We start from the raw sequence: 23,445 nt of genomic DNA, 5'->3' as shown, positions 1-23,445 counted from the left end.
TATCTCTCTAGCAGATGATTATACTAAACAGATAAATAGCTACAGACTCATTATTTGACAGTCCAGATTAGCATACCAACAAGTGATACACAAGGCCTTTTGCAATTATTTTTGATTAATATGCATCTTTTAATGCAGGTAAAATGACTTTAAGCTTTGTACTAGAGAACAAAAAGGGTTATAAATTCCCAAATTGAGGTTTTGAGATTTTCTAACATTTTTTTTAATGTTGAATGATCAAGGACTATTGAATTTTTGATGCTGTCTAAGCTCAGTTGTTTTCTTGCAGACATTTCATAACTCAGCTAAGTAACATCATCAGTGCAAGGGAGATTTGCATTCCCTATATAAATAGCAAGCAAATAGGGTTTTCTTGCTGTTTATATATAGCAGCTTGCTCTGTGTTGACGACTGCAGCTTCTTCCTTTGTAATTGTCTGATTAGGTATTATTTCTTCCTTGATTTCTTACTTGATGCTCTGAGAAAAACATTGGACATTGAAGCTCTTACTGTATATCACAAGTGAAAGAATTAGCTTTACAAAACTTCTCTCATTAGATTTGTTACATTAAATTTTGATTCTCTCTCATTATTATTGAATAAAGTATTTTTACTGCAAAATACTGAAAAGCAAAATATTCATTCACACTTGGCAGCAGTAATATTTATTGACATGTAAACTTTCCCCATATGTATTTATTTTATCTTCCAAATCTCCAAACCTCCTGCCAAACACAAGCACTCACTCAGGCTATGCATATTATCAAAATACATCCTAAATTCCTTATTTTCTATAGAAGAAATCATATTTGCTGTTTTCTAATTTCTTTTCAAAGCAAACCATATCACAAAGATAAGACATATAGTGTTTCACTCTTTAAATCATATTACTATTCTTACTGTCCATTTTGCTGCCATTTAAATCTAGTTTTCCTTGATAATATAGGTTTATTTTAGGAACTCATGTTTACCCTGGAAGGCAAACACACATAGTCCATTAGTATATTTTAATGAACATTTGTCAGCTGTTTTCATTCTTAGAAATCAAAAACAGCACACACAAACCCTACAGCAACAGAACTGCTGATAGAATTTCCTGGATTCTGTTTTAACAAACCATTTTTAAAAACTTTCTAAATTTTGTTAATCTAAAAATAGGATGAATCTATACACAATTACAATACAATACAGTATGTATGTGTGCATGTATATAAGTGTCAATCCTCCTTGAAGAAAAAGGAAAAATAAAAGGTTTAAAATTCAATTAATAGTTCACTTCAGGCTACAATTAATTCAGGTTAAGTATGGCCATATAGCAACATAGAAAAATAGTGATAGAAATGTGTTCAAAATGTTCTGTACAGCTTGAAACCTTTTCAAATCTATTTGGAACTGTCGTAAGATTGAAAAAAGTACACTTAAATTTAATCTTGTTACTAATTCAGTATAATATAAGGCTATACTGAGTTGAGACATGCCAAACAACCTCAGTCATTTAGATCAAAGAAGCAGTTACTATATATAACAAAAGAACTATTCAAGTTTTATATTTTATACATCTTTTCTTCTTAGTGAAGAATTTTTTTTTAAAAAAAAGTATGGACTTAATTTTATCTTCTATTTATTTCAGTGTTATAGTCCTATATTGGCTTAACCCAGTTTACAAAGCAACATCATTTAAATACAGGATGTCAGCAATTAAATACTTTTCATATAAGGGCAGTATTTGATAATTAAATTCACACTGTGCTCAGAGGACAATAGCTAGTTGAAGTCTATGACCACAGTGATATAAATTAAATTATTCTTTAATCCTATGGCTATTTAATATCCAGACTGTTTTAAAATCATCTCATTGCACACAGAGCAGCATCTGTATCAGAACTGGATTTAATATTATATTACAATGTTGAACATGCTAATATACCATAGCATAATCAAAATAGTTTAATCTGAAATTATGTGTAATAATCTGAGCCGTTTGCGTAATTCATGTGTTTCTTTTCTGACAGGTAGAAATTTAAATTGCAAAATATTCAGTTAAAAATAACATCCAGAATAACTAAGCACAAGACTAAGATTTAAAAAAAAAAATTACACTGTCTCCTTAGTATTTTTCTCTTACTAGGAAGTAATATATTGGTATACACATTTCAACACAAGGAGACAATGAAAAAAATCAGACTTGTTTCTTACCACTTCAAAAGACAACATGAAATGAATTTGCAAGGTTATTTAATTGCACTTGTAAAGAATGAAACTAAATGCTGTATACAAGAATATATGCAACGTAGGTGGGCAGTCAACAGCTGTCAAATACATTACTGTCTACAGGATGATCAAATAGCTAACAAGCGACAAACAGACTAGTAAATTTTTGTTATCCATATAATTGCACCAGTATTAACAAAGTTTTAACATTTCTTATTTGACATATATTAAGAGTCTTCAAAGTCAGCTCTAAAGCATATAGCAGATTACATAAATGTGAAAAAATGGGTGACTTGTTTTGAAGTAAAGTATATCATGCAACAAAATCCATACTAGATTTAACTAGATTTTTAAACAATATACTTTCAGTTCTTTGGATCTTGGATACAAAGAATAATGTATTTATAAAAAATAGAATAGGACAATATTGCTTTTATTTCTCAAAGTGGTACAAAATAAGATAGTTTGCATCACATCTTCTCTTATTTTTCAATAGGTCAGTTCTTATTTGTTTGTATTCAAAATGATACAGCTTATATATGGTCAAAACATTTTGTATTGTACGTTCAGAAGTAGGCAGTCTTGATATGTCTTCAATAAGAAACCACTGTATGAACTTTCTGAATATTGTAGTTCATACACTATGGTATCTACACCTATTTAAAATATAAAATATTTTGCAGTTATTTCATTTAGCAGTAAATTGCTAAAAACTTGAAAGGGAGTAGACAGAAAATAGATTTTTCTTCCAAAGGAAAAATAAATAAATTCAACCCATTAGGTATATAAACAATTCTATTTTTATGGTCCACAGTTAATCATGAGTAGTAAAACATTTAGAATTTATACACAATAAAATTAGTTAGAAAAAAATGTAGGTGTGCTAGATTCAGCAACACAGAAATGGCATAACTTTGCTTACTGATCTAATTCTGCCTTGCATAAACATATCTTAAAAAATAAGCTATAAGGAAGTTTAAAGTTTGGTTTTGATCATGAATACATGTATCATTAATGCTCAAAACAACAGAAAGTTCTTTAGTTTTTCTGGAAATTCATTATTTTTACTTAATATTTTCCTTATTAAAGTGTCTTGAATTCCTTTAGTATGATGCTTCTTTTATTTGTTTTTCTGCTGGTTATTCTTAGCTTTTCTTTTTAAAAAATCATTCAGTTACTGCAAATTTGATAGAAACCGAATGATGGAGGATTTAATTCAACATTTAAATAATGTTGAACTGAAGCAAATTTCAACTCTTCGGCTCATAAAAAAAATCAATTTAACATAAGCAACAGCAAAGCCATTTCTTGTTTTGATGAGCGGTTCTGGATTAAATCAGAATCACCATTTATTTGCAGCACTGAAAAATCACAGATTATAATACATGTAATATAATACATAACATTTTAAAAATATCCATGTATGGATTTGTTGTTTCTGAAAAAAATATTACAAAGGGGTTTTGTTTCTTTGCCATACCAAACAATCAAGAATGTTTTGAAGATATTGCAATCATAACAAGCCACATGTTTAAAACATCTTTTAAGTCAAATAGATTTGGAGAAATATCTTTCATATAACTTTCAGTATTAGCAATCTGTTTTAAAATACAAACACTATTCTGTGGAAAAACTATTATACTTTAAGAAAAACTTGAATTGTAAGACTCAAAGAGGATTATTTGGCCCTAAACATTGAAATAAAAAGGGAAGAATCCTACCTTGGCAAAAAAGACTGTAAGATGAGTTTCACTGCCAAGTATCCAAATAGGGAATTTTGGAGACTTCAAATAGGATCCAACCTAAGAAAAACAAGAACATTAAAACAAAACAAAAATGAATTAGCACATTTCTAATACAGCACATAATGCATATTTCTGTTTCAAAATATTGGTGGGTAAACAAGACTCAGAGTATTCTTAAGGAAAAGAACTCTATATCTGGACATTGGCTTTCTAACTATGACTTAAATTGCGTTCCATGAAAAGTATTATAAATCAGGGGTGAGAATCAGTTTTATTTAACTTCTGTACTAAAATAAGAAACAAATATAAAAATAAAAATTCAGTATGGCATTTGATAAAGGTATTAGTTTATAATGCTAAGACTTAGATTAAGGTCTGATCACAAAACATATTAGATAATTTTGAGCCAGTCTTTCTCAGAGCCTTATGTAGTTGACAAAAGTGTTGCTATGAGGTTAAACTGAGGTGAGATATAAATGTCAAGTTGATGGAGTGATTTGTATTGGAATGGAAAAAGATGTTTCAGAACATAGTGAAATGCTTCTATAGCACTTGTCAGTAATTTCTTAAAACAGTCTTTTTTCTGGATCATGCAGCAACCTTTCACAGCTGTAATACAATCTTAGGAAAAGATATGTTTGGCTTAAAGCATTGCCAACAGATGTTACTTGTATCCCTACATGTGTTCAGAAATACATTTTCTGCTCTGCATTCGAAGCATCACATATACCTAATAAACGTTAATGGCTGACTGCTAATATATTAAAGAGAGTTAAGCATGCAACAAAAAAATTAATTTCCAATTGGGAACATTCTGAGGTCTTTTAACACTTTTAACTACTGTAGCAGTGGATGCTAAAAAGAAGAAAATTGTAGATTTAAAATAAATATATAAATATATATTTGTAAATATAAATATAGAACTCTAGTTTTTATATAGAACTCTAATTTTATATCATTCATGCTTCCATGCCATATTCAAAGACTACAAAAAGTCCACATATAGTATTGTATTAATTTGTTGAATATAGAACTAAAGAAATTTGATGTTGGTTTAGATGAAATAAATGTATACATTTAAGATGTGAATGGGTATAATTTGGGCATTAGACATTGGTATTTCAAAGGAAACTACTGACATAGCCACAAGAAAGAACCAAATCAAGCAGTATCTTTGTGGCTAGAGACAAAAACTTAAAGGGAGCATCCAGGAAGGCAAGTTTATAATTTATGTAAAAAATTATGTAATTGTATCTTATATAAGAAATTTAAGTTAACACTGGGCAACGCTTTCATTCATTAGAGATAAGTGAATTATTTTTTCAGTAACATAATTCATCCCTCATGCTTTCACATGACAGGCTTTAAAAATCTTACTTTACAGTATCTCAGAGATTCCATGAGTGTCAAAAAACCAACAGCTCCTTGTTTATTAATTCCAAGTAATTCTGAAGAGAAACAACATTCCTGTATTAGATTATTCAAAGTCCGATTCCTAGTTCTTTTTCTTAGTTAAACCACACTATGAAATTTTGTTCTATATTAACAAAGTGAATGGCAAACAGAAATATATAGGGGTAATACAACTGAAATAAGCAATAATAAAATAATATTTCTTCCTATTTTAAGTATTGTTTATGTTTAATGAAATAAGATATACAAATACATAATAACTGAAAAGCACACATCAGAAAAGGACTGCACAATTGAAGGATCAGAACAAATTCTTATGAATTCAAGAAACTCAGCTAGAGTATAAAGGAAACTAAGCTAAACTGACTAAACATTGCTACATTTATTTGGTTAAGGTATTACATAATATCTATAATATGTGCACTGGCCTTTTTACACTATAATAATATATAAATAATATATCACCAGAGCCTAAAATGCCACAAAAATTAAGCTGTTGTAACGAGCAATAGCAACATAATTTCTGGATAATAATCACCAAAATAAAAACATATTCAAGAATACCAATGGAAATTAAATGCTTTATAAAAATATAGGAAGGGGCTAAACCAACAGTCCTGTTCCTAGTAACATTTCAGTTTATATACCTAGGTCTCAGGCTTAAAGACTGGACCAAAAGGTACACACATATGCCATAGAAATATATATGTACTGTAAGGAATGAAACTTTAAAAAAAAGGATTAGGAGCAGGACATAAAACAGATTTAAAGAGATTTTATTATGTGTGTATCTATGTATAGTATCCAACATTTTTATTCTAGAAATATTGCTTAGATGCTGTACAAAAATATACTAGGGCAAATGCTATTTTACATTCTATTTCAATTTTTCTACATTGTTATTTCAAGCTCTTTCTTTCAAACATAGAACAACACAGAATCATAGTTTTATGTCTTCCAATAATAAGTTAATCAAATTACAAAACATGGCAATATATGCAACATCCACTTGGTTAAAACAAAAAGTGATATGGGGATTAAACTTTCATTCAGACATTGTCACAAGGCTAAATTCAGGGATAGAATCTGATACATTTTTCAGCAGCATACTATCATAGCAATTTGATTGCATAAAAACACTTTTAAGGATCCAGTTTTAATACACTTAGCAATTAACTCTTTCATTTGCACACCAAGTTAATAATTAAACAGCATTTTATTATTGTCTGATGATTTCTAAAAGATTTAGCATTTTTTTTTCTTTAGGGGCTACTGCCATCTTGTGGATTAAAAATACTGCACATTTATTGGCAGGATACAGGTAATCCTCAACTTACAACTACAATTAATTCCAAAATTTTAATCATAAATCAAGCCACTATGTAGTAGACTCAATTTTATTACCATTTTTACTCATTAAGTGAATCATCATAGTTGTTAAATGAATCACATGGCCATATGTCCAAATCCAGCTGATCCAATGGGTGTTTTTTTTTGCCAGAAAATGGCAAAAAGTCACAAAATATGATAATATGAACATGGGACACTGCAACTGGTTGCACATATGAGCCAACTGCCAAGTGTTCAAAATGTAATCTTGTGACCAAGGTGGTGGTGAAGCGGTTTTTAACTTCAAGAATGAGTTTTAAATAACTTTTTTTTAGTTCATAGTAACTTCGGCTGGTCATTAAGTATCAGTCATGTCAAGGAATATCTGTAACTTAAAGTCTGAAGTACAACAATTACTGAAAAATGAGCAAACATTTACTTATATTCCAATATATGTTTGTCTGTCTCTCTGTGTGTGTGAATGTGTATGTACTAAAAACCCTCAAATTGCTAGACAAAATTGAATTTCTCTCTCATGTTAGTTTCTAGGTATGTCTGCTTTATTAATTATACAAAAGATGTAGTTTGTATAGACTACATCCAATTGTAGACAGCTCTTTAAAAAAATGAAGCATTTCTAAGATGACCAAGAAACATTTCAAAAGCAATTAAATGGTTTAAAATTGGAAAAGGAGTGAAAAAATTAGTAAAGGAGCAAAACCTGGTTGCACCTAATGTAAATGGTAGGAACCTATTTAGGGTAATATTCCTTTCAGTTTTGGAGTCCAACCTCCAATCCAATTTTTTGAGATCACAAAAAAAAAAAAAAAGTGTTGCATCACTTTGGCAATAAAATAGAGTGATTATTTAATGTTAGATTTTTCTTTTTAAGATCAAAAATATCTCCAGGCTGTAAGATTAAAATCTTACAGGATGAATTAACTGTATCTTTGGAAAGAGGAACCTCAGGGCTATTTGCAGTATGGTCTGGCACTTTAAGCTATTTCTATCTAGCTTAATTGTTATTACAATCTAATTTTAGATGAAAATAGCTTAAAACACGGGGTCAATGAAGAATCCATTCTACACACAAAGGTAATATAACAGTTTAATGAAATTATGATTTTCTATGGTATACAATTCATTTAAACATTTTATTGATATTCAATTATTATTTCTAGCTTTTTAAGCCTGAAATAAAACCTTATGGAAAATGAGTTTATCAATAATACCTGTCCAGAATGTTGTGGAAAATAAGCTTGATTGCATACCTGGAGGGATTATCAGTAGGAAGCACTCATTAAACAGAAACATTTGATCATTTCAATTAATGATCAGGATTAACTTATCTGAATTACATGCAATTCAAATTCAAAGCAAAGGCAATAAATAGGTTTCCTTTACTCAACATTACTATAAGGCAAATCAAATCTGTACTTACTCATTCCTGAGCATTCCCTGTCTCCATCCCAAACGTTAGATACTGCAAACCCCGTCAGCAGAAGATTAATTAAACTTTGGCTTAAAAAGCAGAAGAAAAGGTTTTTGATAATTGCACTGTTGCTTTTTTTGCTAAAAAAAAGTTTAGATATTTTAACTACTCACTCAACTTCATATTAAAACAATATCCTGTGCATAAACCTTTTTGAATAGCCAAGACATTCATTTTAGATTACAAGGCATAAAGAACTAATTTTACATATAACTTTGTAAGAATTACTTACAAGTAATAAATATTATATAAAAAGCTAGTTTCACATTTTTTTTTCAATTGATGATTATTACATTACAGTTTTTAAGAAGAGACTGGAAAGCCATTTGTCTGAAATTGGTATAGCGTGTCCTCTGAGCAGAGGGTTGGACTAGATGACCTCCAAGGTCCCATCCAACTCTATTATTATTATTATTATTATTATTATTACTACATAATTAGTGCTATGTTTAAAATAACATTTGTTCAGTCACTAGTTTAAGGAAGATAGAAACAACAAAGCTTACCTTCCATGACCATAAACAGGATCTATCAATGGTTCAGATGAATCTTCAATTTCATTTTTTATATTTTCAATGCCCTTAAAAATTATAGGATAATGGCCACACATTTGTGTTAAGAAATACATTTTTCCCAATTCTTTAGCATGCATATTTAATAGTTTTAGCTAAGCTGAGAGTTAGTTGTGACTGAAAATTCAAACAAGTGACTTACCTTACAATTTGTTTATTTTTTTCACATAAATTAATTGCCAATAAGTACTATCCTATTCAATATCCTCTTCTATTGTGGTATAAAACTAAAAGTCACTTCAACTGATTCCAGAATCTTTCAAGAAAATCCAGACTATATAAAGTACCAAAGCCTCCATATTTTTGAGCAAAGACTTAAAATTCAGCTTATATACAAGTACTATTACTCTTTAAAATAAAATGAATATTATTCTGTTCATCTTAAGTGGAAAAAATACATAATATATTTAAAATATTCTTTAATCTTTTTCCTCTAACCAACCCTATTACAATCATTTCAGAAATAAACTTAAGAGAACTAGCAAAGACTAGAACCTACAATTATATAAACACACACATACATATGCTTGTGCTAGAAGCCTAACTCGTATAATTTAATGAAGCTGTTTTAGAGGTTCTAAAATAAACATTAACTTCTGTTTCTAGAGTGTCATAAATCAACATTTTCTTTTAAAAACACACCTTAGTAAGTATCACAGAATACAGAAAAAGTAGCACTCCAAATTTATTTGCCCACATTGCATGGTGATTCCAAACTGCATCTTTGAAATCAGAAAAGTTGGCATATGCACGTTTGCTAAATATTAAAAACAAAAAGTCAGTAGGACATTCAAAAGGCATTCAGTACTTGTTATTAATGTATTTGCAAGATAACTAAGAGCAATTGTTTATGGGGAGAAACAGTGGTTATAGCAGTTGTTCATTATTAGTGGCGTCAATATAGCAGAATAAATCAAAATTTTAGAAGCATATTTAAGATTTCACATCTGTTATAGAGAAAATGGGTATGTTATTAAAATCTTCACTATGTTTATACATTTAATAGGTGAAATTAGGCATTTTATAGAATGCCTAGGTAATGTCAAAATGGGATGTAAAAGTATGAAAACACTTAATATTTCACACATTTCTATGCATTCTATGCAATGCCAAAAGGCAATCCTGCAAAGTATAAAATACTCCTGCTAAAATGCCATTCTAGCCTTCCTTGTTGCAACAAATAGTAGTATTTTCAACATTGGTATTTTTCTCTTGTTTTTTTTTTTTTTCCAGTAAGGTCCTGTAATTTATTTTGCATTTCTTCTTTCATCTTCATATACATGTTTTAAATAAACCCTAATCCTAATAATTTTCATGACTTTTTTCATACTTTGCTCAAATAGTTGTCATTCTGCATAATGCTTATATATTATAGGCAACGCTAGGGAAAGTATATAGCATATTAAAATAACAGACATTTCACACTTTCCTAAAAATGTCATGCATTCTATAGATTTCCTAGGCATTCTATACAATGCCAGCTTTTCACACATTACTAGTAACATATATATTGTAAATGAATGCACACACACACACACACACATATATATATAAAATTTATAGGTTGCCAAATTCATAATGACTTTAAGCAGTATACAAATTAAAAACAGATTCAATACAATAAAAATTAAAAAGCACATTCTTCCTAAACTAGCATCTGGATAAATAATGAAGACTTCATGATCCATTTAAAGCAGGAATCACCAACCTTGGCAACTTTAAGACTTGTGGACTCCAACTCCCAGAATTCTTCAACCCTGGAGACCCCGGATTTAAAGGATGTCAGGTTGGAGCAATACTAGCCTTCAGAATACACTATTTCAAAGAGTGGGTGCCATGATAAAAAAGGCACCTCACCTGGGACCCATCAGATAATGGGAACCAGAGCCTACCCATTGGCTCAGATCTTATCCAATGAGCAGAAACAATGGGAGAAAAGCAGTCCATCAGACAGCTAGGAATATACCCTAGCTGTACGGCTCTATAAATCAGTAAGTACTTTGAACTGTTGTTGGAAAATTACTGATAACTAGCATAGCTCACACAACAGAAGTACCACTGATAACATTTTATCTTATTATTACTGTTGAATTCATTTGCTGCCCATCTTGTGGATTGAGGCGACTGAATGGCTTTAATAATTTTTAAATTTGTAAAACTATTGAGAAAAAATAGCTTTGACAGAGAAAATTATAGGCCCTGAAGTCTGCACACTTAACATTCTTTCTTTCTATTTCAAAAATTCATGTAAAATCCCAGGTATTATTTCATACTACACCTAACAGTATGTTTCTTTCTGGTCTTTAAAGCAGCAGGTTGCATGAGCTTAAGCAGGTTTGATCTTGATATTCAGTTACATGGGATAAAACAATACTAAACTTATATCTTAAAATGATAATTTTGAATATTTTAAGAGCTGCAACATATTACTTACTGAATTAGTGCATGAAATCGTTCAAAGCCAAACTCTTCGGCAGCCAAGGCAGCTATACACAAGAAATACTTTTTAGCACTAAACACGACCAAAAGTGACACAAGAAACACACAGCAAGCTGGAATACTTTCAAGCTTTTCATAATGAAAGTTCATCCTTCACCTTCTTTCAGTACAACTTCTGTTACATTGTACGTGCTAGTTTAATGTAATTAAGAGTCAATATTGCTAAGATTACAAAATCACTGAATTTCAACAGCTGTGCAAACCAGAGTCAGTTTGACATGAATTATGAAAACTACTGAAGGAAAGTCACCAAGCACAAGGATAAAAGGATAACTTAGAATACTTTGGATTACAGAACAGAATTAGTGTAACAAGGCTGTTGTTTCACTATAAAACAGCAAACTAGAAGCATGCATCTTTTAAGAAATATTTTGCCTTTTTTAATAAGTAACCAAACAGTGGAAAAAATGCTACATTTAGTACCTTTCCAATTCAAACCTTTTACCAACTTTTCTCACTTTTTCAAAGAAAATTAAAGTGAGTTTTTCAACGTAACCAATGCTAATCAGTTTAAAGGTTCTAAGTGGAATAGATTTACTTAGTTAATGAATTTCTTAGGCAATGAAAATAAGCAATTTAGGGGTATATTAACAGTTAGATTAACATAACAGTATTGTATCTATTATAAATATGCTAAATATTTATTTAATTAAATTTATTGACCATCCATCTTACCATAAAGGAACTCTGGGCAGTTTACAATAAATATCTAAAGAATGATTGTAGATATTGAATTTTATAAAAAGAATTTTACTTCTGATAAAAGAAACACAGTTGCAAGTCAGATATTAAATAACAAAAAAAATCTTATATTAAGCTACTTGATTAATAAAAAATATAATGTAAAGTTGTGTAATAAATACATTTGAAACAATAACTAAGCATAAACAATAAGCCTTAATGAAAAGTATTTAAATATTTATTGCACCTAAAAAATATCATATCATGCATAACCTGAAAGAAAAGTAAATATCTGAACCTATAAGCCTGCATTTTATAGTCAATATAAAACAAACAAATCAAGCAATCCTTATATAGTTATCAATTTTACTGAGCCTGAACGAAGTGCAATAGTATAGAATAGAGAGAAACAATGGAAAGAGGAACATTACAATAGAAATCAAAGCCTTGCATGAAACAAGAACTTAGTCACTGTAAGCTGATTAATATTTATTTAATAATATGAACAGACAAGTACAAGTATAAATATAATAAAAAATCTCAATTTTTGTTTTTGCAATTACCACCTTCAATATATTTTACCACTAGAATAAGTTTCATAATTACATTTTTTGTTCCATGAGAAGCATGTACCAGAATAAGGAGAATAACCACTGCTTCATAACTTATTCCTTTAAAATGGGAAGAAGTGATAAATCATAAGCATATTCTAGCAATTATGAATAAAGCACTGAATAGGAAAATAGATGCTCAGCATTTTTTTTCTCAGCACCACTTGTTATATATCATGGAGCAGTATCATTTTACTGACAAATTTATTTTATCAGAACAATGTCCCTTCATCTCAAATTTAACTTAAATGAGCCTTAATGTGATGGATCTGTGTTACTAACATTAATGCAAAAAGGAAATCTGTGGCACCTTAACTAATTTACTACATGATAAAGCAATGATCTTCTTTGCCAACCTATTTTAGACCCAATTAAATAAAACTACACTCTAATTAGGTGGTGCTAATTTTTTTTCAAATAAAATCTGAGTTACAATGAAATAGCCATATACTTAAATTTTCTTTTTCTTATTCCTGTGCTAATATAAATAGCCCCATATATGAAAAGAAAATGATTCTTTCTCTAGCATTTTGTCATCAAACATCAAGTATTGTGCAAAGTAGGCAAAAGGGAATATTTAAGTGCAGGTACTCAACGTTTGACTGTAATTAAGCCTGGAATTATGGTTGTGAGTTTTGATGATTGTTAAGGTTACCACATGACCATGCCCTGCCTCCAGAAACGGTGAATGCTCCAACACTGGAAGTTTTTAAGAAGAAACTGGACAGCCATTTGTCCAAAATGGTATAGGGTTACCTGCCTGAGCAGGGGGTTGGACTTGATGACCTCCAAGGTCCCTTCCAACTTTATTACTACTACTACTACTACTACTACTACTATTATTATTATTAATTGTTGTTGTTGTTGTTTTTAGAGTGTTTTTAGAATGTCATGTTCATTAACCAACCCCATTCTCCCCCAATGAGCACTTTATACTGGAAACTAGCAAAAACACCTAGTCATGTGACCACAAGATGCTGCAAATTGTCATAAATATGAGCCAGTAGCCAAGCTTCCATAATATGAACATATGATCAAAGGGGGTAGACTGTGGGCATTGGAACTTTGTAATCAGATCATAATGGGGATGTCTGTTGAAACCTCAGATAGTCGCTAAGTCACCAGTTGCTAAGCAAGGGCTAGCAATAAATCATTTAAAGCTTTTAGAATCTTATCAAACATTATTCCTTCACTATAACATGGTTAGCACTCTTCATGAGTCAGTAACCTGAAAATAAAGTTACATATTTTCATATTCATTCATGTATTTTTCCAAAATATACATTCCTGTAGGCTTAAAAAGGCATTAAATATTTTAGCAGTGAACAAATTACATGGACTGCACAAATATTAATGATATATTAATGACTATATTCAACTAGGTTTTGCATGAAAACATTAAAGGACTCTACATTCTAGATAAGTTGGGAATTCTTTGACAGCAGCAAATAGTCTGAAAACATTCTATCTAACCAACAGTTTTGTTTTGGATGCACTTGTACAGGTGGCAACATATTTAGTTCTTCACAACTCCATTAGGTTAAAACAGAATAAAAAATGAGCAAACAGGAAGTGCCACAGCCTAGCCAATAAATATTATATTCATACCTAATAGAAACTGAATGTAAGAAAAACATTTTAAAACTGGAATGATTTAAAAGTAAAATTTCTCATTTTGACTTTACCAGAAGTGGTCCACTTTTGAAACATGCTTTTCTATATTTAATTAGGATTTGGAATGAATTGTCTAGGGTTGAAATATTTCAGCTTGGAATGTTTATATGCTTCCAATTAGGTATGGAGACAAAAACTAGTATGACTTTAAAAAACAAAAGCTTAAGTCAAAATAGCAATGCCACTTAGACTTATATACAGCGTCACAATGCTTTACAGCCCCCTAAGTAGTTTACATTGCCCCCAACAATCTGGGTCCTCATTTTACCAACTTCAGAAGGATGGAAGGCTGAATCAACCTTGAGCCGGTAAGGATCAAACTTCTAGCAGTGAGGTGAATTAGTCTGCAATACTGCATTCTAACCACTGTGCCACCATGGCTCCAAAAATGTTACCATATTCTGATTCAGTCAGAATATCAACAATATAAATACCGCAGCCTACTGTACGTCTATCAAACTTAGACTACTAGGGGTAAAGAAAATTAGGAACAGAGGACAAAATTATCTGTAGAATAATGTTAAATAATCCTATATCTTGAAAAATACATTTTGTATAAAAAGCACAAAGTATTCCTGAATCGTATTACAAAAAGTATCTTACATGATTGCTCCTCTTGATGGCTTGATTCTGCTGAACTTTCAGAAATATTAGCAGTATCTTGCACAGGATTTCCTCTTTGCCATGTGGCCAAACAGTATGACTCTGAATGATCAGAGCAAGTCATTTCCAAAATTTCACATAATGCATAACAAAGAAGATTTTTTTGCTCTTCTTCTGAAATATTCAAAATCAGAACAGATATATTTTTGACCAGGAACTTTCATGCAAAACATGTAGCAACATTCTTTGTACAATCTAATCTTGATTCTTCCTCAAATCCCAGCAGGTTCAAGACAATTTAGAAAAAGAACTAACGATCAATGGCTTTGAATTTCATCCATTTCTTGGGAACTATCTAGTATTTTGTCATTTCAAAATTTTAAGCTGTTTAAACTATTGGGCATGACAAGGAGGTATTTGTAAATTAAGTGTTCTCATCCTGGCTCACTCTCTCCTTCAGTTATACTACTCCTGTTGGCTCAGCTGACCCATAAATCTATAGTTCAGAGCTACAGGAATCAACCTTGATATACCCTGAACTCTTGCATTTCCTTCTACTTCATCTTTTTCTATCAAGAATAGTCAAGAAGAAAAGCAGTTAGGTTAAATAAGTTAGGATATATTGATTTGGTTAGACTGATCTAAACTGTAGTTATTATATCATATATCACATATATATCATATCATCTAACTACAATTTGGATCATTCCAGGGCATCCTGGAATAAACCAAAGGCAAGCAATACTTCATTATCTTTAAATGTGTCAATAAAGGCAAAGTTTAGATTAGCCAATTGGATCCAATATAGAGTTTAAATCAGACAGTAAATGCATCTCTTCCATTCCTTCAACAATGCCAGAGAAGATGACAGTTTGTTCTCAGTCATTCCTTTCAGCCCAACCCATCTCACAGGATTATGTGGGAAAAATAGGAGGAAGATGTGTGGGATATGTTTGCCGCCTTTGTAAAAATAATAAAGGCAAGATACAAATAAATAAATAGCCAGGTGTTTTTATCCTTTCTGAACATAGTGGTCAATAAATTCTAGCATGCAATTGGAACAGAAGTATATAAATTTCTGATGCTTGCTTAATTTGTATGTTGTTTCATTCTGCATGATTGGATTTCCTGTTAAGACTTATAAGCCTAAATTCTATTTTTAAGTTTAATGTTACCATTCTATTTGTAAAATCATCAGCAAACGCATAATCTTCTCAGAATTATGCAGATTAATAAGCACTGATTATAAATAACAATTACTGTTTGGTTTAGCACATATTTTGCAAATATGGCATTATAACCCTCTTGGTGATGTAGGTTTGTAGTTACCTTGACACTGTCTCCAGGTAGATTTCTCACCAGTAAAAAGCTTCTTCAGAAGGAATGCCTTGTAATAAAGACAATACTGACATATCAGAAATGTATGATTTGATCTTCAGTGGTGCAAAGTGTTTCCATTTTCAACATTGGTTTAATATTTTTTGGGGGAGGGGGATATTTATAAATATTCCCAAATACTGAAAACATTTTCCCTTATGCAAATATAGAATTTACTATTTTAGTTCCATGTTGTTTAACAACTACAGATACCTGAATATATCACTGCATATTAAACAGGATTCTGAACAAAGTGTAATCCCTTTTGTCATACATTCTACTCTAACATGAAAAAATAGGAAGCATTTCATGTCAAGTAAGGGATTCAGAAACACCAGTTGGAAATCAAGTGTTGCTGAAACTTGAACATTGGATTTGTAATTGTAGTACTTAATACACTGTATTAAATGAATATTGCAGACTACAACATCTCAAAATACAGGGAGTCCTTGATTTATGACCACAGTTGAGCCCAAATCTTCTGCTGCTAAGTGAGACAGTTGTTAAATGAGTTTTGCCTCATTTTATGACCTTTATTGCCACCATTGTTAAGTGAATCATTGCAATTGTTAAGTTATTAACATGGTTAAGTGAATCTGGCTTGTCAGAATGTAGCAAAAGATGATCATATGACCCCAGGACAATGCAACTGTCATAAATATGAACCAATTTCCAAGCATCTAATTTTGATCATGTGATCATAGGGATGTGCAATGGTCATAACTGTAAAAAATGGTCATAAGTCTCTTTTTTTCAGTGCCGTAGTAACTTTGAACCGGTACTAAATGAACGGTTGTAAATTGAGGTACCTATACTGAGTTTTAAATTCAGTATTCAGATTACCTAGATAGCATACCACAACTGATTTAAATTATCGAATTTAATGAAACATATTTTTCAGGTTCATTTACTGTGATCTTAGCATTATTACCTGAACTGGTGCAATTACAGCACAAGGGCCTCCTTCAAATTGTTCTAATGCAGTAGATTCTGAGTCACTGAACACAAACCCTGAGGAAAATAAAAAAATTCAGTTAGCTATTTCTAAAAAATGTGTATATTAATAAACTTTAGCATATTTTTGAAAAAATATTCTTTATCAAACTTGTGTTCTTCAACATTCCAAATCTTAACCTTATCTATAAGCGCTACAGGCAATGACATTCTTTTTCATTTGCTATCCATATTTATTTCTATATTTTTTTCTGAAATAAAGATCAAGGTTTTTCTAGCTGTATTTTGCAACGTATCAAGAAATCACTTCTGAACTAGTTGATTTAAAGAAATAAAATAAAAACAAGGGAAAAAGCATATATAAGTAGAACGTGTTAGCCTCTTTAAACAGCTACCCCAAACAATACAGTTTTCAATAGTTCACAAATTTCATTTAAATAAGACTAGCATGTACAATATGCTTCAGTTTCAATTCTTGGCTCCATTTTACAGGTAATACTTGTGTAACAACCTTCAAATTATGACAGTTTTGAATGACTAGTAGTTATGGCTATTTGGAATACCCTGCTGCCACGTAATCAAAATCATGTACATTTCCAACTGCAGAGTGGACATCATGAACACCCCTCCCATTTCTGCCCGCTGTACTCCACGGACTCTGACCTTCTCCATCTTCTTGCTCCCATTGCTGACAAAGCACATCCAGCCTTGCCCTTTGTAAAGCAACTGCTGACTGTCCAATGCATTCTTCTCCAGGTCATGCATGATAGTTTTCTTGCGAGACCTTGGGAAGAAAACCTTGCATGGCCAGCAACTGCCTTGAGAAGGACCAGAATATGCTTATCAGCAGCAGAAGCAAGAAAACAATGAAGGTCAGATGGGGCAGCAGAGTGTAGGGCAGGGGGCAATCACAGCTTCATACTGACTGAGCTTTGCACCATGCTGCTGGATCGGAGCAGTTGGGCACTAGCGACTTAGGATTCATGCTGCTGGGGCTGCTGCATACCAATGACTGGGGCAGCTGAAGTTTTGCACCGGGGTGCTGGACTAACTGCAATTACTGGGTTGGGGCGGTTGTAACACTGCACCACTGGGCTGGGGCAGTTGCAGATTTGTACTGGATTGTGGTAGCCACTAGTGCCATACCTCTGAGCCTGACAGCAGCTACCCAAGCCCAAGACCTTCTTGTGACTTCCTCCCTGATTCCCCACTGACTTTCTTTGTTGGAAGCTGGCAGGAAGTTGTGAAGAATCCTTGCTTAACAATCCAAGTTTATAACTACTGCAGGGGAGACTGCCAGGACTATATTGCACTTTATGACCACATTGCTAATGAATGCAGTGGCTCGCATAGTTAGAACAGAAGTTTAGCAAGCCCATGTCTCAGACCCAAGTGCTGCTGGGTGGCAGAGTGAGCTCCCATCATTTGCTCCAGCTCCTTGACAGAGACATGACATGGACATCTCCCGGGCAACAGTGATGTCACTGGCTAATCCTTTCAACCCAGAAGCACCTTAAAAGGTGCCTCTGACATGAACAAGTCAGGGGACCACATTGCTTAGTGGTGGAAATTCTGTTCTCAATTACCATGTAAACTAAGGACTATCAGTACACTTGTACTTTGAAGGCCATTCCCAATCCTCAAAGATGTATTGTTTGACATAAGAGGATCAGAAGTGAAAGGTAAAATTTATCATTTTTCTATATCTTTTCCATTAGTTAATTGAAAACCAAAATATGAAACTACTTTAACCATTTCAATATTATACATAGAGCTACTGATATATATCTTACAAAATAGATATTTTACAAGGATAATACAGGCAAAGTTTCAAGAACATTCTGCAAACATAGGATCATATTGGCAAACCAGCTCATGTTTTATTATATACCTGAAAGAACACATATCTGCACAGGTTTGTACCAGCTGGGCAGAGCCCACTGTAGTGAGACAATATATTGTGATATATCTTCTGAAGTTTGAATGCTATTGTTTGTAGGCTTGACCCATGCCCATTCTGTGTCCTGTGGATTGCAAGAAAGGGCATGAGTGATAGAGTCAACTCTTCATTAGATGCATCATGTAGGACTACTTTTGGAAATGACCCAGAAGATACAGCTGTTAAAGAAACAGATTACTAGCAAGATCATCCCTTCAGCATAGAACAGCAGCAGTCGGTAAGTCACTGTACTGGCTACTAATATGACTTGACAGGATAGAACCAGCCTTGGAAGAGGGCCTGGCATGGCTAGCAATTGCCTTGCAAAGTGACAGGCACTATGTGGCTCATCAGCAGGAAAGAAAGGTCAGCCTTTACTTCCCCCTAGAAAGTGGGAAGATTGGCAGAACCAGTGAACACAAGATAACCAAAAGGCCAGAGATTGGGGGTGGAGGGAGTTGAAGTGCAGAGATAGGGGTAGATGGAGTTGAAGTGCTTTTGCACTCATAAGTACAGGTGAGCTGCCAAGTGCTCCAATTTAGATACTTGGCCATTGTAACAGCTATAACTTTGTTCAGTGCTGCCATAACTTCAAATAGTCGCTGAACAAATGGTCATAACTCGAGTAATGCCATTAGTATGCAACCTATTGCAGACTTCATAGAAAAAAATAACAAATTGCTCTTATTGAGATAAGAGACAGTGTCTCATCTAAATTAGGGCTGTCTTCCCCTTTGGATGAAGAACACAGATAGGCTTCACTTATCAGTTACTCATTCAATGATTCTTTGAAGTTACGGTGGCACTGAATAAGTGGTACTTACAACTGGTACCCACAAGTTCAACCTTGAGCTACAAATATTTTTTTAATTGATGCAACGTCCTATAGTCACATGATTGCCATTTGCAACCTTTCTTACTGGCTTCCCACAAAGTCAGTGCAGAAGCTGACAGAGAAAGTCACAAGTTATTTTGCTAAATCCTGCTAGCCCTCATGTGCTCATGCTGCACCATCCACTCCCTAGTTTTCCTGTGCTCACATATGGCCTGGGCAAGGCCTTCCAAGCCAGCCCTCAACTCATGCACAATCTGCACCAGTCCTCCCCCACACAATACCTTTGTACTCCTTACTGGGGACTCCTGCTGCTTTCTGCTTAACACCTGCACACCTTGGGGTTATAACAGCAAGTGGGACTACTAAGATTGTCTTCACTAACTGAGGCAGTTATGTGATACCACACTTTACAACTACACCACTTAGCAACAGTAATATCAGATCAAATTGCTGCCATAGCTCAAGGACTACCTGTATTGTGATACTAAAACATGAAAGGAATTGCATGGCTCATAGTCTTCCAGGCTGGACATTGTAATAGTCCTGCCAATAGAACTCTATTGGTCAAATCATGCATATGGACTATACTTCCCAACAGATTTCTCAAAAACACAATGTTTTTCAAATACAAACCATTTAAATTATTTATGCTATCCCTCTAGATATTAACATATCTTAATTACTAGATAAAAATGGGATTGTATATACTGTACCTCTTCAACTAAATAAAACATAATATTGATTACTAAGATTCTCATGTTGCTTAGCTTATGATCACCCAGCATGTTAAGGTATAGTTTAACAAGCATAGTTAATGAACCATACTTTAGAAATCACAATGTCTGGATTCATTTAGTCACTAACTAGATAAATCACATTCTGATTTAGGCTAAATGAACCCAGTCAGAGATTTTTTCCCTTGATCAAACTAGAAAAGTAGAAAGAAGTAGAAAGTAGAAAGAAAAGAAAAAAGTAGTAGAAAGACACCTGTTAAACAAATGTGACAAAGCCACAATTGAGAACATACTGAGCACATTCATAACCGAGTTTTACACAAAATCACACATACACTTATACAAAGGATAGAAAAAATATTCCAGAAAGGTAGCTATATATGGATATGATTCAGTAAATGTATTTGTAGCAATAATAACTACTTTAATTGATGAAACTTCATTATTTAGGTAAATAAGCAACACTTTGCAACAGCAAGAAGATTAAGTGTTTTGCTTAAAATAGTTAGCACTTGAGACTAACTTATGTATGCAGGAATACTCTGAAGAACCTTAACAGAAGAATGAGCAATTATTAGATTGACCATTATAAGAGAGTCAAAGACCTTTAATTAATGCTTGTTAAAGAAATAAACCCAGATATTAAAAATTAACTATGTGAAAACAGCTGCATTATTTATTTAACATTGCTGAGAAAACAATTACTGCCTGTATAAAGACAGGAGCAAAGGAATAGTGGGAAATGATCTGCTTCAGATCTTCTAAAGCAAGAATATAGCTACCTTTGTAAATACTTTTTTAAAAACTAAACTAAGTTTCCTAACTGCATAATCTAACCAATTATCCCATTTCCAATAAAAGGGAGGGAGGGGAAAAAATCCATTAACCATTTCAATTACAGTTCTGTTAGTATATTTGCCTACTTCTTGCCCACTTTGAAAAAGGGTTTTGGAAATGGCAGAATCCCAAGAGATGTGAAAGAGAAGAACTCTAGAGACAATATCAAAACTCAGAAATGGAGGAGGGAGGAGAAAGAAAAAGGAAGCTGGCTGTGTAAGAAGCATCAATCTCTTTGTCATCACACTGTAGTAATTGATAGGACCAGTTTTTAATACCATACAGTTACCTTTCCTGGGTGACACCAAAGTTGAAAGTTAGTGTAACAAATCCTGAGTCAAAGATAAAAATAGTTGTAAACAGAAAACTGGAATGGACAGACTTTTTGAATGAGGATTTTCCCCAGAAACAGCTGAGGGAGAACCAAGCAAAAGAGAGGCGGCCAGGGCCATCCAAGTACAGGCTTGGGTAGCAAAAAAAAAAGAGGAGGGAGAGAAGTACCTTGTGTCCAGCGGCAAAAGATGGTATCTGCCAGGCCCTGTGAGGTCTTCTTGCCCCACACCAAGGGGATCATCTCCTGCTCTAGTTCAGCCATGGATGCGATTCACTGTCTAGAGGGCACCAGGCGACGAAACCTAAAAGGAGATCACAGGGAGGCGGCAGTTGAATGTAGACAGGAGGCAAACACTGGCGGGCAGGTGAGTCTCCGCGGAGGTCGAGAAAGAGGCGGCTCCTTCCGGGGTGCCGGGCCTAAGAAGCGTCGGGTCCTCGGCAGCGATGCCCCGAAGGAGACACGGCCTCAGAGGCTATTCTCACCCCGCGGAGGGGAGAGAGAACGAAGGCCAAAACCGGCAGCGGCCTCTCCGTATGGAGACCTCTTCAAACACCCAACATTGCAGCCTTTCTTCGATTCCAGCGCTTGTCCCAGTACGCTGGGACTACATCCCCCAGAATCCACAGTCGAGAAGCAGTCTGGGGATTCCGGGAAACAAGGTCCCAGTCCAGCAGCAAGGGCACTGGGGGGGGAAAGGGAAAGGCTGCCAGGGAGGGGAAAGGAGCTATTCCACCCTCACAGACACCCCTCTCCTCGTCCGTTCAGACTTGGCTACCATCCCCGCTGCTCCAACCCTTCCCCGCCTCAGAGGTGCCTCTATTAATTTCCATCATCCGGCACTTACCCACCTGTGCGGTCCGCGTCTCCTCACTTAGGACCAATTCGCTCTCTCCCTCAGGCTCGCTGCTAACATTGAATGGAAGGCTGGTGAACTACGGGCGCTTCTTATTGAAGCAGCCTCTGACGAGCAAGCGCGTGGCCGAATCAAAAGCGGATTTCGTGAATTCCTTTTCCCCGCCCTCTTAGGCTGCTGGATTCGAACTCTATCAGAGTGAGGCGGGGAAGAAACTCCGTACACGCGCCAATTAAGAATAGGACCGGGTAGGTTCTGATTGGAGAATTGTACATGACAAGCATGTGGACTAACCAATCACGAATGGGAAGTGGGCGAAAGTACCAGCTGGAGTGGGCGGTGAGCGACAATTAAAAAAAAGAAAATAGAAGGACACAGGTGGATGGAAAAAGAAATAAAACCTTATCCGGCTCTTATTGCCATTTGAGTTTTTTTATGTAATGACGTACAAATGGATTATAAGACTTTGCACAAGGACAGTCTTTCGAGATCCTTTGATTTTTTTTTTTTGAAAATATTGCAAAAGGAAGGACAGAAGAAGGCAAATACCAAATACTCAAAAGATAGCACATAACAAAACTTTAAACTCTCTTGGTAAAAACCAGTAAGAATCCTGAATTTGTTAATTTGGTCTAAAGTAAATTCTTACTGCTAATGGAAGCTTTTCTCTCTAAGATAAAGAGCAAGGCAAATAAATTTGGCCAGTAGAAAATGATTAACCTGATGTCCCAACAAAACAAAACCACACATGC

The 23,445-nt window shown here is 33.7% G+C and overlaps 1 protein-coding gene across 3 annotated transcripts in view; it reads right to left on the bottom strand.

Moving 5' to 3' along the window:
• Nucleotides 1-22,835, bottom strand: part of MINDY3 (MINDY lysine 48 deubiquitinase 3) — a 31,772-nt gene extending 8,937 nt beyond the window's left edge. The window contains exons 1-11 of one of the 3 annotated variants that reach the window (XM_039331537.1): nucleotides 22,685-22,835; nucleotides 22,008-22,141; nucleotides 17,139-17,218; nucleotides 16,160-16,217; nucleotides 14,831-15,004; nucleotides 11,197-11,248; nucleotides 9,405-9,519; nucleotides 8,697-8,770; nucleotides 8,140-8,219; nucleotides 5,334-5,404; nucleotides 3,933-4,013 (exon numbers count right to left, since the gene is read on the bottom strand). In XM_039331537.1, coding sequence (XP_039187471.1) covers nucleotides 3,933-4,013; nucleotides 5,334-5,404; nucleotides 8,140-8,219; nucleotides 8,697-8,770; nucleotides 9,405-9,519; nucleotides 11,197-11,248; nucleotides 14,831-15,004; nucleotides 16,160-16,217; nucleotides 17,139-17,218; nucleotides 22,008-22,101 — 879 coding nt within the window. In that variant the 5' untranslated portion in view covers nucleotides 22,102-22,141; nucleotides 22,685-22,835. Of the gene's footprint in view, nucleotides 1-3,932; nucleotides 4,014-5,333; nucleotides 5,405-8,139; nucleotides 8,220-8,696; nucleotides 8,771-9,404; nucleotides 9,520-11,196; nucleotides 11,249-14,830; nucleotides 15,005-16,159; nucleotides 16,218-17,138; nucleotides 17,219-19,052; nucleotides 19,186-22,007; nucleotides 22,144-22,684 lie in introns of those variants that run through there. The other 2 variants (XM_039331539.1, XM_039331540.1) reach the window with 2 other exon arrangements.
• Nucleotides 22,836-23,445: the final 610 nt, after the last annotated feature.

This window comes from Crotalus tigris, unplaced genomic scaffold (genome assembly GCF_016545835.1).
Source record: "Crotalus tigris isolate CLP2741 ecotype Arizona unplaced genomic scaffold, ASM1654583v1 scf7180000024437.13266115, whole genome shotgun sequence".
NCBI lineage: Eukaryota > Metazoa > Chordata > Lepidosauria > Squamata > Viperidae > Crotalus > Crotalus tigris.
The sequence above is the reverse complement of the archived record's forward strand: the minus strand, read 5'-3'. Positions and strand labels throughout refer to the sequence as shown.